A 13,156-nucleotide genomic window follows, 5' to 3' on the forward strand; every position below is an offset into this window, starting at 1 on the left:
AGCGGCCATATTCGCTCTTGAAAAAGGTATTATAATTGCTTTAATCATTTTCATGACCCAATCCTTTTTAAAACATTTAAAATCTGAATGCGAAAAACAATCCAAATCGAAGGGTGAAGTGGCGAAAGCTTCAAATGACAGCAGCGTTAAGTTTCTAAAAGAAGCTGGTGACAAAACTAAAGAAATGCTTCAAAAGGAAATGAAAAAAATATTCTTTGAAAAAGTCGCAGCTCCCGTTGTTGCCATGGGTCTGAATATTCTTAAGGACAGTGCTGTAAACTATGTATGCGATATGTATCAGAAATACAATGACAGAAAAGACAATGATGAATTTCAAAAGGCCAAAAAAGAATTTAACAGTGAAAAAGAAAAACAATTGGGAAAAACCGAGTATGACCTGTTAGAAAAAACTTACCATGAGAAGCTTCTAAAGCTTATGCGAAACACTAGAAGTCCGGAAGTTGTAGCTGAAATCGTTAAAGAAGGTGTTCCCATGGATATGACTTGCGTTACGGCGGCAGCCTACGTTATTTCGAAGGCAATGAATTGTTCAGTGAATATAGTAGTCGACGCCCACGACGAATTGCAGCAAGAAGTCAACTCAGTTTGCCCTGAAAATCGAAAAGCTCTAACTATTTGTATCAGTCTAAACGAAAATCATTATATGACCGGACCTGCCGATGATGAGTCGTCGTACAATCAGAGTAAACAGAAGAATGATTGCCTTTATCAGTCTTTACCCAATGAATTTAGAGAACAAATGACTTCAGATGAGTTCCGCAATAAAATAGCAAATGAAATAACAAACAATGAAATTATCATAGACAACATAAAACACGGCTATCACAGGGTTCCTTTTGACTTAGATTTATATGGTGGAAGAAAAGCGGTCAGATCAGTAAGAGATGAGGAATCAACTGAGCAGGATGCTCAGGGTAATTTACGGTATGAGAACAAATACGTTCTGAAAAGAGATAAAAAGACTGGGAAGCTAGTAGAGGAACATCCTACATCAAGGGAAACTCATTTATATGATCGCTTTTATCGTGTGGAGTATTTAACAGATAAATTAATAGAGATTTCCAAAACAACTGGAATTCCTATAGATAAAATTCTAATAAGCGGTGCAAGTCAGTCGCAAGATGGACACAGTACAGATAAAAATTATCACAATTGTCATGTGTTTCGATGTGGAATACATCCTGAGCTAGAAAGATACCCAGAAATAAAGAAGCAAGTAGAGGAACTGCTTGGGCATACACAGTTGGCAAATAGGGATGTCAATTATGGTGTTGGGCGGCAAATAGATAAACTTCAGTCGGAATGGATCCCGAAAATACTTCAGGCAGGTGGCTCTCGGGAAGCCTTCAACTCATATCGTGATAGTTATTGTAATATACTAAATCGTGCACAAAAACTACCTTTTTATAGAAACAAACCGAAAGTGCTAGAATCGATTCAAATTGCTGAACAATGGGTGCGAACGCATAATTTTGAAGGTAGCAAGAACAATCGCCGAAATTCAATGAACATATAAACCTGTATTTTATATATTGATTTCAATTCATATTAACTGTCCACATTCCAGTTGAAGGTACTAAATATTTGATAAGATGTAATATTCTACTTTCTATTTTAGATGTATTTAAAAAACAAATACATGTGTGTATTATCCTCAATCTTTGTTAAAATATGATATTTTGTAAGATTTTGTATAAATAAATATTAAGAACCATTGGTCTTTACTATTGAGTTTGGATTCTACAAATGTTACATTGAGAGTAGTTTCGGTACATTGAGTTTACTTTTGCCATGGGATTAAAACAAAAGTTAACTACTTATTGATTTCATTAGATTAAATATTTATTAAAAGGAATTACATATTTAAATTTAATTTACTTTCTATGACAATACATATTAAATGGCTAATCGATTTTTTAGGACATCTTACATACTTACCAAGGCAAAATGTGATCAGAGTCTAAAATAGATTTTTTAGAATTAACGAAACACGTGTAAATGTCATGTAGGGAGACCACATGTAATTTGTACAACAAATTTACAATCTTATACTTGATATTTAATTATGCGCTAAAGTCTTTTCAATAGGGAGGAGGGTTGGTGGTAGGAGATCACAGAGCAGAGCCCTTGTTTCAAGAAGACGCCATTAGTTTGGCTGCCTGGATGACATTATGCTGATGATGATAGCCGGCCAAATCGCTGGCTCCTCCGCCTGCCATGGCAGCCGTTGACGCAGCTGCCGCACCACTGAGTGCCCCAAATGATGCGCCAAAATAGCAATTGTTCACATAGTCATAGTTGGTGGCATTCGTTTCAGTTTTAACGCCATAGGCAGCAGCAGCTGCCGCTGCATGCAAATGATGGGCCATTCCACCCACACCAACACCTACCCCCATTCCACCCATTCCGCTGACACTCATGCCAGGATGGCCAGGCTGATGATGGGAGTGATGATGATGATGATGATGTTGATAATGCGGCGAGGGTGTTCCATTGCTCAAAGTGGGCGTGTCCGGAGCAGTTGCATTGCTGCTGTGTGTTGTATATGCGGAGGCAGAACTACTGCTGCTGGGCGTGTACAACTGAGAGCCAGTAGAATGCAGTTGCCTTGTATTCAGCTGCGTTTGATGACTACCACCAGAATGTGTCTGATGGCTCTGTGTTTGCTGCTGCTGCTGCTGTTGCTGTGTCCCCTGACTCTGACCCGTGGTCTGAGAGTAATGCGGAAAACATTGCTGATGTGCTTGTTGTTGCTGATGCGTTTGATGTTGTTGCTGGGCATGATGCTGATGCTGAGTCATTTTTAAATCCGTGTGCAACTTGTTGATTCCATGACGCTCTAGACTAAGAGATGGCTTCAGATCTGAAGTGAGAAACACAAAAATGTACACATCAAATCAATCATTTGAATTTTACAATTTCTGTACAATTTCAGAGAATTGTCTTTTTACACTTACCATGCTCCTCCTTGCACTCCTTAATGGCATCGAGACTTGTGCTGCCAACTGCTCCTGTTCCAGTTCCCGCGCCAACTGCCACTCCCACTCCTGTGCCACTGCCCGTTTTTTTGGGTTTCCGTTTTCGTGTCTGAATTCCATCCTTCCGCATGGCCAATGGCCTATTGACGCCATGGAGTTTGTAGTACAGTCCACAGGCGTTGCATACTGGTTCACCATCGTTATTCCGCCGCCAGAGAGTGGTGGTGCGAGTGCCACAATTAGTGCAGCAAAGTCCGAGTCGCCGTGTAGCGGTCTGTGTGGGAGACATATGTATTGGTTAGCATTATAATGCTCACTACAAATATTTGATTTTGGATTACTCACTGCACTCACCAGGCGCTTGCTGGGCTTAATCAACGGCCTGTTCATGCCATTCATTTTGTGATATAACCCGCAAGCATTACATAGATAGTGGCCAGTTCCATCTCGCCGCCAGAGTGGGGTCGAAATGGCCCCACAGTTGACACATTCGCGTCCTTCTCCAAACTGAAAGTCCATGGCACTCTCATACGGTGATGATCGTTGGAAACCAGTTGGATCGTAAGCGCTGCGCCAGGATCCCATCATAACGGCTGCATTCTGTGTATAAAACTGCGCCGGCAACTGGGCATGGGCCGAGCCAAAGCTGTCCGTGGTCCAAGCGTTCTGTGCAGCGGCGCTACCAAAATGAGCTGCCACATGGTTGTACTGGCGGTTTGAAGGCACGTAGACCGGTGCATTGACCGCCTGCTGATGATGGTATCCCGAGGCGCCAATGCCAACACCCACTCCTGCACCGGCTGCTGCTGCTGCACTACCCGCTGCTGCAAGATCTGTGTAGGCGGCTGCTGCCACAGCACTCGAATGATACATCTTGGAGCTGGCAGCGGCCGCAATGGGGGCCACTTGCCTGTTCTGATAATTATCGACGCTGGACTGCTGATCCGAGGTAGACTGTAAAGAATTAAGCGTAGTTAATTTGTTAATATCTTGTCATATATTCAACTATAGCATTCTCCCCCAACAGATTTGGTCTCATTGGGCGACTCATCGTTGATTGGCTGGCAGCCATTTTGATTTCGAAATCTTGCAACCATGTACAAGAAAAAGGGAGAGAGTGCACCAAGATGACGAGAGCGAAAGAGAGTGGAACTCGTTTTCTGCCCTTTAGCAGTTCCATCTCTTACACGTAATGGCGCTCTGAATGAGTATGTGTCTATATCTGAATCGGTTTCTGTATATTGGGGCATCGGCAAGCATTTATCTCGTGGCTCACTGCTATTGTTTGCCTAAGGATCAAGATAATCTGGGCCGAATCGAAGATTAAATACTCTTGCAATATTATCTTTAAGATAGTTAGATGACTCTTTTTAATAACTTTTATTTTCTAATACCTACAAATTTGTGTACGAAAGAAAATTTGATTTTATGATATTTAAGTCTCATCAATTCTTTAAAAATTTGATAAATGATACAAAATTTTTTTCGATTTTTAAATCTTGTAATTTGATCAAACAAAAGTCTTAGTTTGCATTAACTAAAAGACTTTAATATGTATTAGTTTATTCGATTTAAGATTTGAAAAGTTAACATAAAAGATTTTTTTTTTGTAATGATCTTTAATATGCAATCTACAAAAAAAAAAAAACAAGGGAATTGCTCCGCATTTATCATATCAAATTTGTCCTTATATAAATTAAAGATCCACTTTTATTTTTATAAATTACACAATATCATTTTCATGTAATTTCTTTTACTGTTGTTTACTAATTTAAAAAACACAATCTCAGTTTTTTCATCTTGAATTTTGATGAATAAGTAAATAACATGAAAGCCTTTAAGCCGCATTTCTTTATATTTCTGGGCTGAACAGAGTAAAAGATAGTCCTAACTTCTGGTTATTAACTAAAAGAAGTTGAAATGCCATTTTCTCTTTTTCTTTCAGACAGAAGATTGACTTTGATGTCGATTTAGTATTCGGATTTAGAACTCGAATTAATATTGTCGATTTAATTTATTGTTGGTGCATATGAAAGTAGTTAAAAATTTTTTTCCTGAATTGGCGTTTAACGATTTTAATTAGATAATAATATTTATAGATAAAAGTTACTAAACTCTAAACGATTCAAACTAATTATTAGAAACTGTGTTTTAAGGCCTTTTTCACCTGTTAACGGAAATTAAATAATCCCAATTCATAATAATCAAATGATATTAACGTCAATATTAATTGAACAAGTAACAATATGTATTTGGTTCAATTTTCGAATACTAGTTTTTATTTTAATACCTTGACATTTTGATACTTTCAACACACAACAATCAAATCGAAATGATAAAAATTGTTCATTGTTCATTCAACATTTTTGCACTACATCAAAAAGGCGCTCAAGTGCTGTTGTCTGTTTATTTTATTTTCGAAATATGCTTTTTTGAATTTCAAAATGCTGTTGGTGTTTGTTTTGCTTACAAAAGTTCAATAACCAAAATGAGTCAAAGGCAACAACAGCGCAAACAATGAAATGTGTGCCTCACATCAAAATCAATTAAGGCGCCAATTGCATATTCTTATTTATACCCATACATACCCATACATACCCATACATACACATACATATACGAAATATATGTGAGTCCTACAGAATAAAAAAAGCAAATAAACCAGAAATCATTTGACGTCTTTATCTTATCCCAAATATTTAATGCGATGATGTATGAAATTTTTAATTTTGAATTCATTTTCCTGTCTTTCCTATTGACTTTTTGGCACTCTTGTTCTTTAAACAGATGGCCTTCGTTTTCAATATAATTTTGAAAACTTGCCGACGGTTAGAGCAAATGGCGAAAACAATGAATTTTAGAGCTAAACTTTAATAAATCGGAAATCAATGCTGAATAACTAAGAAATATTTTCACTTCTCTCACGTATCATTATAGGTAAAAGTTATTAAAAAAGAAAAATCCTTATATCTTTTTAATTTTACATTAAACTAATTAAATATAAGCTTAGTAGTAAAAATCGGTAAAAGTCTGGCTAAAAAACAAAATTCAAGCCCAACAACGGCTATCAAAGAGTTGACCACGCGTTCATAATAATGTCGCTCCCTTTAGAAGATCACTCGATCAAAGGGAGCGCCATATGCGGACAAAGCCCTTGGACGGTGGAAGATCAAAGAAGTCGGCGACCACACGAAAAATTGTCAACAACATGCTGCAGTTGCTTAAAGAAGAATCAAAGGAGAATCAGAAGAAAGAGATCAACGGCATGCAAAGGATTGGTATTGTGAATCGGCGCTTATTAAAATGCGGCCTGAAAATTAAGAAAAGGTACAAAAAGCAAAAAGAAAAAAAAAAAAAAAACAACGAAGTCGAAGAAATATCAACGCCATCGGCGAAGGCGAGGAATTAAAATAAACAGCAATAAAAAATCAATTTAATAAAAATGAACCCCAGAGAGCCGAGAGCCGAGATGAGCCAAGATGATCTGATGATGCTGATGAGAGGACGATGAGTACAACGTTAATAATTTGTCACCGCAAATGAAGGAATAAAAACAAACAGAGAAAACCACTTGAGCCCAGTTTGAGAGAGGCTTGGCGAATGGGGAAATGGAGTGAATGAAAAATACTTAGGTTTAATGTGGGGCTTTAAGTGGTTTTTTATATGTGGCTAGAAGCCATGGCAAGTATATGACAACAAGAACCGGGTAGTCCATCTGGCTGGCGCTCTATGTCAAGCAAGGAAGCGATCCCGTTTGCATGCCACTCAACTTCACTTTAATCCACTTCACTTAGCTTCACTTGATGTCCTAACAACTTAATACACTTGACTCATTCATTGATCATTTGCCTCTAACGGATATGAATCTTAACGTATGTTAAGGAAAGTATTTTTTTTCGTCTTAATTTCATCAACTGTTGAATTCTTCCCAAAAAAATCTTGAATACAACGTACTAATTGTATGTCATTTTATACACTTGTTTACTTGTGAAAACAGAAAAGTTGATCGTTTCGAAATTTGTATTTCACTGAGAGAAAAACGTCGAATGTGTTCTCTGAAGTGTATAACCTAAAGAAATCTTTTAATCAATTACAAAAGTTTCGTTTGAATCGTATTGTAATATACCATAAAATCAAGGTTTATTAATCATTTATTTTATTTGATTCATATTTAAGAACGAAAAGTAAATGAAACTTACATCACCATCACTTAGCAAAATGCCCATGATTTATGTTGAATTTATTTGAAATTTGCAAATAAATAATTTACTGTTCAATTCCGTTTGATTTATGTGAACACGCACAGTTTAAAATTGTTAAATTAAAATATGTAACACAAAACACAAATACGAATAAACAATTAATTGCATTAAATTTGTGAATAATGTTTTATTACACATTTATGGGAATGTTTATTATTTTATATGGCACCTAAAAGGTATTTTATGGCCACAATTATAGCAATAAATTATCGTAATATTTCATTGACCGTTTATTCTTTGCTTTTGGGAGCACAACGAGACAATTCGACCGACTTCCTTGAGATGTACAAACAAACTAAAAAACGCCCGCAAAGTAAACAAAAACTTTATCCCAAAAATCCAGTTCCATTCGCTGCCACGATGAAACGTTCCACGTTCGATGTACGACAATCGACGTTGACGTCAACTGAGACGCCACCACACGCAAAATCGGAAAGAAGTCAACGGCAACAACATAAAAAGTCAATTTCATCAATGGACTCAGGCATTCTAAGACCCGGGACTCTGACTCTGACTCTGACTCCGTCTTTGGAGTGTCACTTGCAGGCGTCGCCTTCACACACACTTTTCCTCTCCCTCTTGTGCTCTCACTTGACTGTGTGTGTATGTGTGTGTTTGTGTGACTGTGAGTGTGTGCAAGCGGGACAGTAAGAGGCTCTGACAGGTAAAAATTTGTAGGTGCATTTAGCCGTCGCAAAGCGGCAAAGAACGAGTCAGAGGCCGAGGTAGAGACGGCGCTCAATTTTTATGCACACACAAAAATTAGTCAATTTCATGTAAGTCTCGTACTTGAGAAATTGAAGTCGGTTTTCAAACCGAGCAGTCGCCACAGCACTTGAGCAACGGACAAACGGTAGGCACACTTGGAGTGAATACTTACATATAATCCCTCTTAAAGATCATGAACCCATCTAATACTCAATCTCTCTGCAACTGAAACTGAGACTCTGTGACCATCATCAATGTGTTTACATTAGGGGTATGTCCGGGAACAGCCCATTGTCAGCAGCTCATTAAATCGCTAACTCTGGATCTTGGTTAAAATATCGTCCAGATTCTTTCATTGATTGTGTTTGTTTTGCTTATTGATGATGGGCAATTAATTGAAAACTATTTAAGGTAATATTTGAGGACTAAACGTTCCCCAAATTGAGAATTATCCACAGGTAAATAAATTAAATGGTGGACATTTTTACTGAGTGCTAAGCATAATATCAACTAAAACGAGTTTCTCATTAATCTGATTAGAAGATTACCATCTCCGAAAATGATCCTAGCATTTCGCCTTGATGAGTTAGAACTTTTGTGATTTACCTCTTATAACTATTCGGAAAGTTTGTTTGTTGTTTATTTACTGATACTAAATATTGGCTTGTTCTAAATTAATTGTAAACTTTATCTCAAGCAGAAAAAGTTGAAAAATGTGAAAATAGACAATGGTGCACTTTTAGAAAGACACATTTGCTAAGTTGAGCTGAGCTCTTTTTGATCTAAGGAGAATATAACTCATAGTGTCAAACCTTAAAAGATTAACTGATGTACTAAAATATTAGCACAACTTGTTTGCCATAGTTTTCAGGCCAAAAAAATAAATATACCACTTTCAAAGTAGAATACAAAAAGGTTCTTTAGGCTAACTCCTCCACCTTTGACAGATTGAAAAAACAACGGCAACAACAACAATAACAAATTCATTCCATTAAAATGCAAAAACGAACAAAAAAAGAAAGAACAAGAGTGAAAAAAGGTACGAAAGATGTCAAAACAAAAACCGCAAGGCAGACATGCGCATATTTCAATCTACGCTGACACATCCTGCTGCGCTAATGGACCTTAATTTGTGAACAGCTTTATATATCATGCGCCAGACTCCGTTAATGTGATCATCCACACGATCTGGTACTGGTTACGGCCACTGGCAAGGGTGATTAAGTTTTATGCAGCTTATCGAGCTGCTGGACAGAAAGAAAGGCCTATGGTAAAAACAATTGCCACGGCACGCGCTTTCCTGGAAATGAAAAATTACCAAAGAAAGAGGAAAAAGAAAGAAGTAGAACCAGAATGAAAGAAAGAAGGAGAGATGGAGAAAAAATTACTGAACTACTGATAACAACCAGACAAATGATAATTGCCTTGGCTCCAATGCTAATCCTTTGAGAACGAATAGAAACTCTTTACATTTGTTGAACCGACGATGAAATGTCACCAAAAGAAAATCACCGCCTCCCTAAGAGCCTTATATAATCACAATTTTCTATTGATGATCATCGTAGTGATCTCTCTTTCTTTTACTTTCTATACATCTATCTTACTCTTTCTCTCTCTCTGTCTGCTGCGCTCTCTTTGGCACATTCGGCAAAGATGAAAGAATTCTTTATTGGATTTTGTAGTGATTTTAAGTGGATTTGTGGTTCGATTCTTAATGGTGAAGTGCGCCAGTTTCATCTTCAGCCCTCTTAGTTCACCTCTTTTCTTGATTTGGATCTTTCAGGTTTTTTTTTTTTTTTTCTGGCCCCATGTCTGCTCGTAATATCGTTTTTATTCAAATTTGTCTGTTTATTTCTTTTTTTAAGTAATTATGAGAATATTTCAGCTGTCGCCTGACAGCGACAAAAAGTGTTGAAGCATTTTAAGAGGGGCTTGTAATTATGGAGGGTTTTATATAGGATACCCATTTATAGTTCATCGTTGTAGTAGCTGCCGGGACCTTTTTTAAAAAATGTTTTAAAAGGGGATTGAAGACGTCTCTAAATGAAAATGGCATTATGATATGGGTATGACCAAAATACTATGACCAAATTTACTTTCCTACTTACACAAATAAAATTATAATCGAAAATATCAGCGTCACTCTTTGATCATATTTTGAACTCCTTAATGGTTAATTCCTTTCTGCACTCTGTGCTATCTCAAAAACATTAGAGAGAACTTTATTTGAGAAACGACTCACTCAGCAATTAATCATCACACTGCCACCCATACCCGCCCACTCTACTTATATATATACTGTGTAACCGCAGCCTTAGCCCGCACTTGGAATTGTCATAGAACTCACATACATACACACATATGTGTGCAACAAATTGTGGGCAACTCATTGAAAACACTTGACAACCCACTAAAATGCAATTGAAATGCGGCTACTTACGAATTCCAAAAGAAAAGAACTCAATTTGAATAGCAGATGATAAGCCAGAGCTGAAGAGAACGAAATAAGCATGTTTGAGCATTTAACTGATTGTTCCAATCGGTGATTTTGTGTAAAACAAAAACAACAACAACAAACATACATAGTGTCAGTCTATAAAATATAGTCTCAACTTCACATGCATACATATGGAGGCCCACTTGTGCCTTATCATTTCACTTGGGTGAATGATGGCGGAAATGGTGCCTAATTGTTATTGTTGCCACAAGCAATTTGCTGATAATGTTTTATTTTGTATGCATTTTGTTTTTTTGTTTTTATTTTATAATTAATTAACATAAAGTCGGCAATTAAGCAATTTTATGCTGGTAGAAGCACAGTAACAGACTGTCAAAGCAAAACGTAGAGCGTGCGAAAGCAACTGAACGGGAGAAATGCAAGTAAAAAACAAAAGACTTAAGCGACAAACTTGTTTGTTCTCAATGTCCTTTAAGCCTAGATGATATGATGCTGATGCTGATGCTGATGCTGATGCCGATGCTGATTCTGATGAGTGGCGTCTAAATTAAGCAGCATTCTTTGTTTGATCTTCACCGGCAACATTTTCCATCTATTAATCTGTCTCTCTCTCTCTCTCTCGCTCTCTCTCTCTCTCTCGCTCTCTCTCTCTCTCTCATTTGCGACCACACCGACTAATAGTGGGCTCCAGTGACAAGTTTTCGGCACGCGGGCAGACAAATGCCATACACCAAATGTGTCCAAGGAATTCAAATATGCTCGACATTGGTGCTCTCTCTCCCTCTCTCTTTGCTTCTCTGACGGTTCGTCTGTCTACCATGTCCATGCCCAAAGCTTTTAAGTGTCTTGGCGTCAAGGCGGCTTATATTCTCCCCTCTCCGCTGCCTTTACCTCTTGCCTGTCATTTACATTTTTGTGATCAACATAAGACTGATCGAGAGAGAGAGAGATAGAGGCGAGTGCAGCATTGTGGTGAATAGAGAATGGGGAGCGAACCAATTAATAGCTGTATAAAAAATTTACATTCATTCGTTTTTCTTTTTTGATTGCTGTGAAAAGATCTCGCCTGATTTTCGAATTTTCCTTTTGTATTTGTTTTAATTAATTAATTACAACTAACGCGGAGCTGTAACTGTTTGATTTTTTATGATTCTTGGCGCCAATCGGATGATAAATGCTACCGGAATCAGTTTATCAGGAACCCAATTTTTTATTTTATGAATGTACGCCTTATCGTTAAAGTTATAATACATATGAACAGCTCAGTTTCCTCTAAGTCGAGCGATAAGCTTTTAAGATTTAAGATGGAATTCTTCCACAAACTTCTCGGGGAAATTTCTTTGATAAGAAAGAACAATATTCATTTGCATACATATATACATATATATATGTGTGTGTCTATACAAGCGTTAAAAAAACGTTATGAATAATGACAGTTTATCGCACTGATTTTGTTTATGAAGAGAGCTAATTTGATAGTACAATGACAGAAATGTACATAACATTTGTATGTTTCAAGAATTGTTGATCACACAGCAAGCAACTCAGACTGATGACGCCTGAAAATGGCAGGATCAGAACAAGTCTCCTGTGCCAGGACACGAACATGCAATTACATGCTATGTGGCGTAACGCGCGGCATGAGTTTGCCGTCGCCTGTGGTGTTGCGTCTACATCTCCGTCTCCGTCTCCGTCTCCGTCTCCGTCTCTAAAACCCCTCTGACCCATTCATTTTGGTCACATTTGACTGGACTTCCTATTCGCTTCATGTTTTTGGCCCGTTGACCTGCTTCAAGAATGCAGTAGAAATATATCATTGCCCAGTTTGCTGCCACTTTTGCGTGTTTCATATTTTCCCCTAGTTCCCTACCTGTATGTACATTGTACATACAAATATATATTGGCCATGGGTTATGTCTGATGTGTGTAGGCCAGCTCGTTGAGCGAGTGTTAAAAGTTGCATAATTAGATTTCTACAGTTTGTTACTTTTGCAGAGCATATACATACCTACACACATATACACATGTGTGTGTCTCTATTCATCTCTATTGAGCTATTGAGGTAGAGTTATCAAGGCTTTCAAATTGACAAGCAGGAACTGATTGTTCAATATTCTATTTTTTAATAAATTCTTGGTTAATATACCCATTTTTGCTGTAAATAGTTTAAGTCAAATTATTTGTTTATTGAAATGGGAAATAAAAGAGTTGCTTAACTATTCAGTTAAGCGAAGGAACGAATCAGCTAACTTTAGACATATGTACATAATCGTAAAACTAAACAAAGTTATTTAAAACTAATATCATATTTTGAGAAATGGTACATATTGATAAAAGTCATTTTTAACTAATAATTTAGTTTCAAAAATTTATTTTTGAACATTTGCTTTGTTGTTTTGTGCCTTAAGGATTTCTTAGGGTCTTCGGCAGGACTAACAAACCGACAACCCTGGCCTTAACCTTGCTAAATGATTTCGGTTAAGATTTATGATGCAATTGTCCAAAAACAGAGACTCTTGTCCATTTAGGAATGTGTTTTTGCCCTCTTCTTTTTTTTTTGTGAAAACCAATTTTAGTTTTATTGCATTTTTGGTCTCATAAAAGTGTCATAAATTAAAAGGCGCTTAAGCACGAATACGTGGGAGAGAGAGAAAGAGAGAGAGAGCGAGGTGGAACCTGTGCCACTGGTCACACGCAGTGCTTTTGACTCATGACCTGACCTGAGCTCT

The 13,156-nt window shown here is 37.3% G+C and overlaps 1 protein-coding gene and 1 long non-coding RNA gene across 3 annotated transcripts; one reads left to right on the plus strand and one right to left on the minus strand.

Moving 5' to 3' along the window:
* Positions 1-2,016: 2,016 nt before the first annotated feature.
* Positions 2,017-7,330, minus strand: LOC6651458 (GATA-binding factor A). 2 transcript variants are annotated; one of them, XM_047010710.1, is made up of 4 exons: positions 7,199-7,330; positions 3,354-3,953; positions 2,979-3,273; positions 2,017-2,884 (listed from the first exon to the last, which is right to left on the minus strand). In XM_047010710.1, exons 1-4 carry the CDS (start codon positions 7,223-7,225, stop codon positions 2,154-2,156), a joined length of 1,653 nt encoding a protein of 550 aa, XP_046866666.1. In that variant the 5' UTR covers positions 7,226-7,330; the 3' UTR covers positions 2,017-2,153. The 2 variants fall into 2 exon arrangements, with proteins under 2 accessions (XP_046866666.1, XP_046866661.1); XM_047010705.1 differs by having other exon boundaries at positions 3,345-3,953.
* LOC124460232 lies at positions 2,835-4,427 on the plus strand. The gene is made up of 3 exons (XR_006954165.1): positions 2,835-2,889; positions 2,957-3,948; positions 4,027-4,427. It is a non-coding gene; the product is annotated as an uncharacterized LOC124460232 (long non-coding RNA).
* Positions 7,331-13,156: the final 5,826 nt, after the last annotated feature.

The sequence above is a fragment of the Drosophila willistoni genome, chromosome 3R (assembly GCF_018902025.1).
Source record: "Drosophila willistoni isolate 14030-0811.24 chromosome 3R, UCI_dwil_1.1, whole genome shotgun sequence".
Lineage (NCBI taxonomy): Eukaryota > Metazoa > Arthropoda > Insecta > Diptera > Drosophilidae > Drosophila > Drosophila willistoni.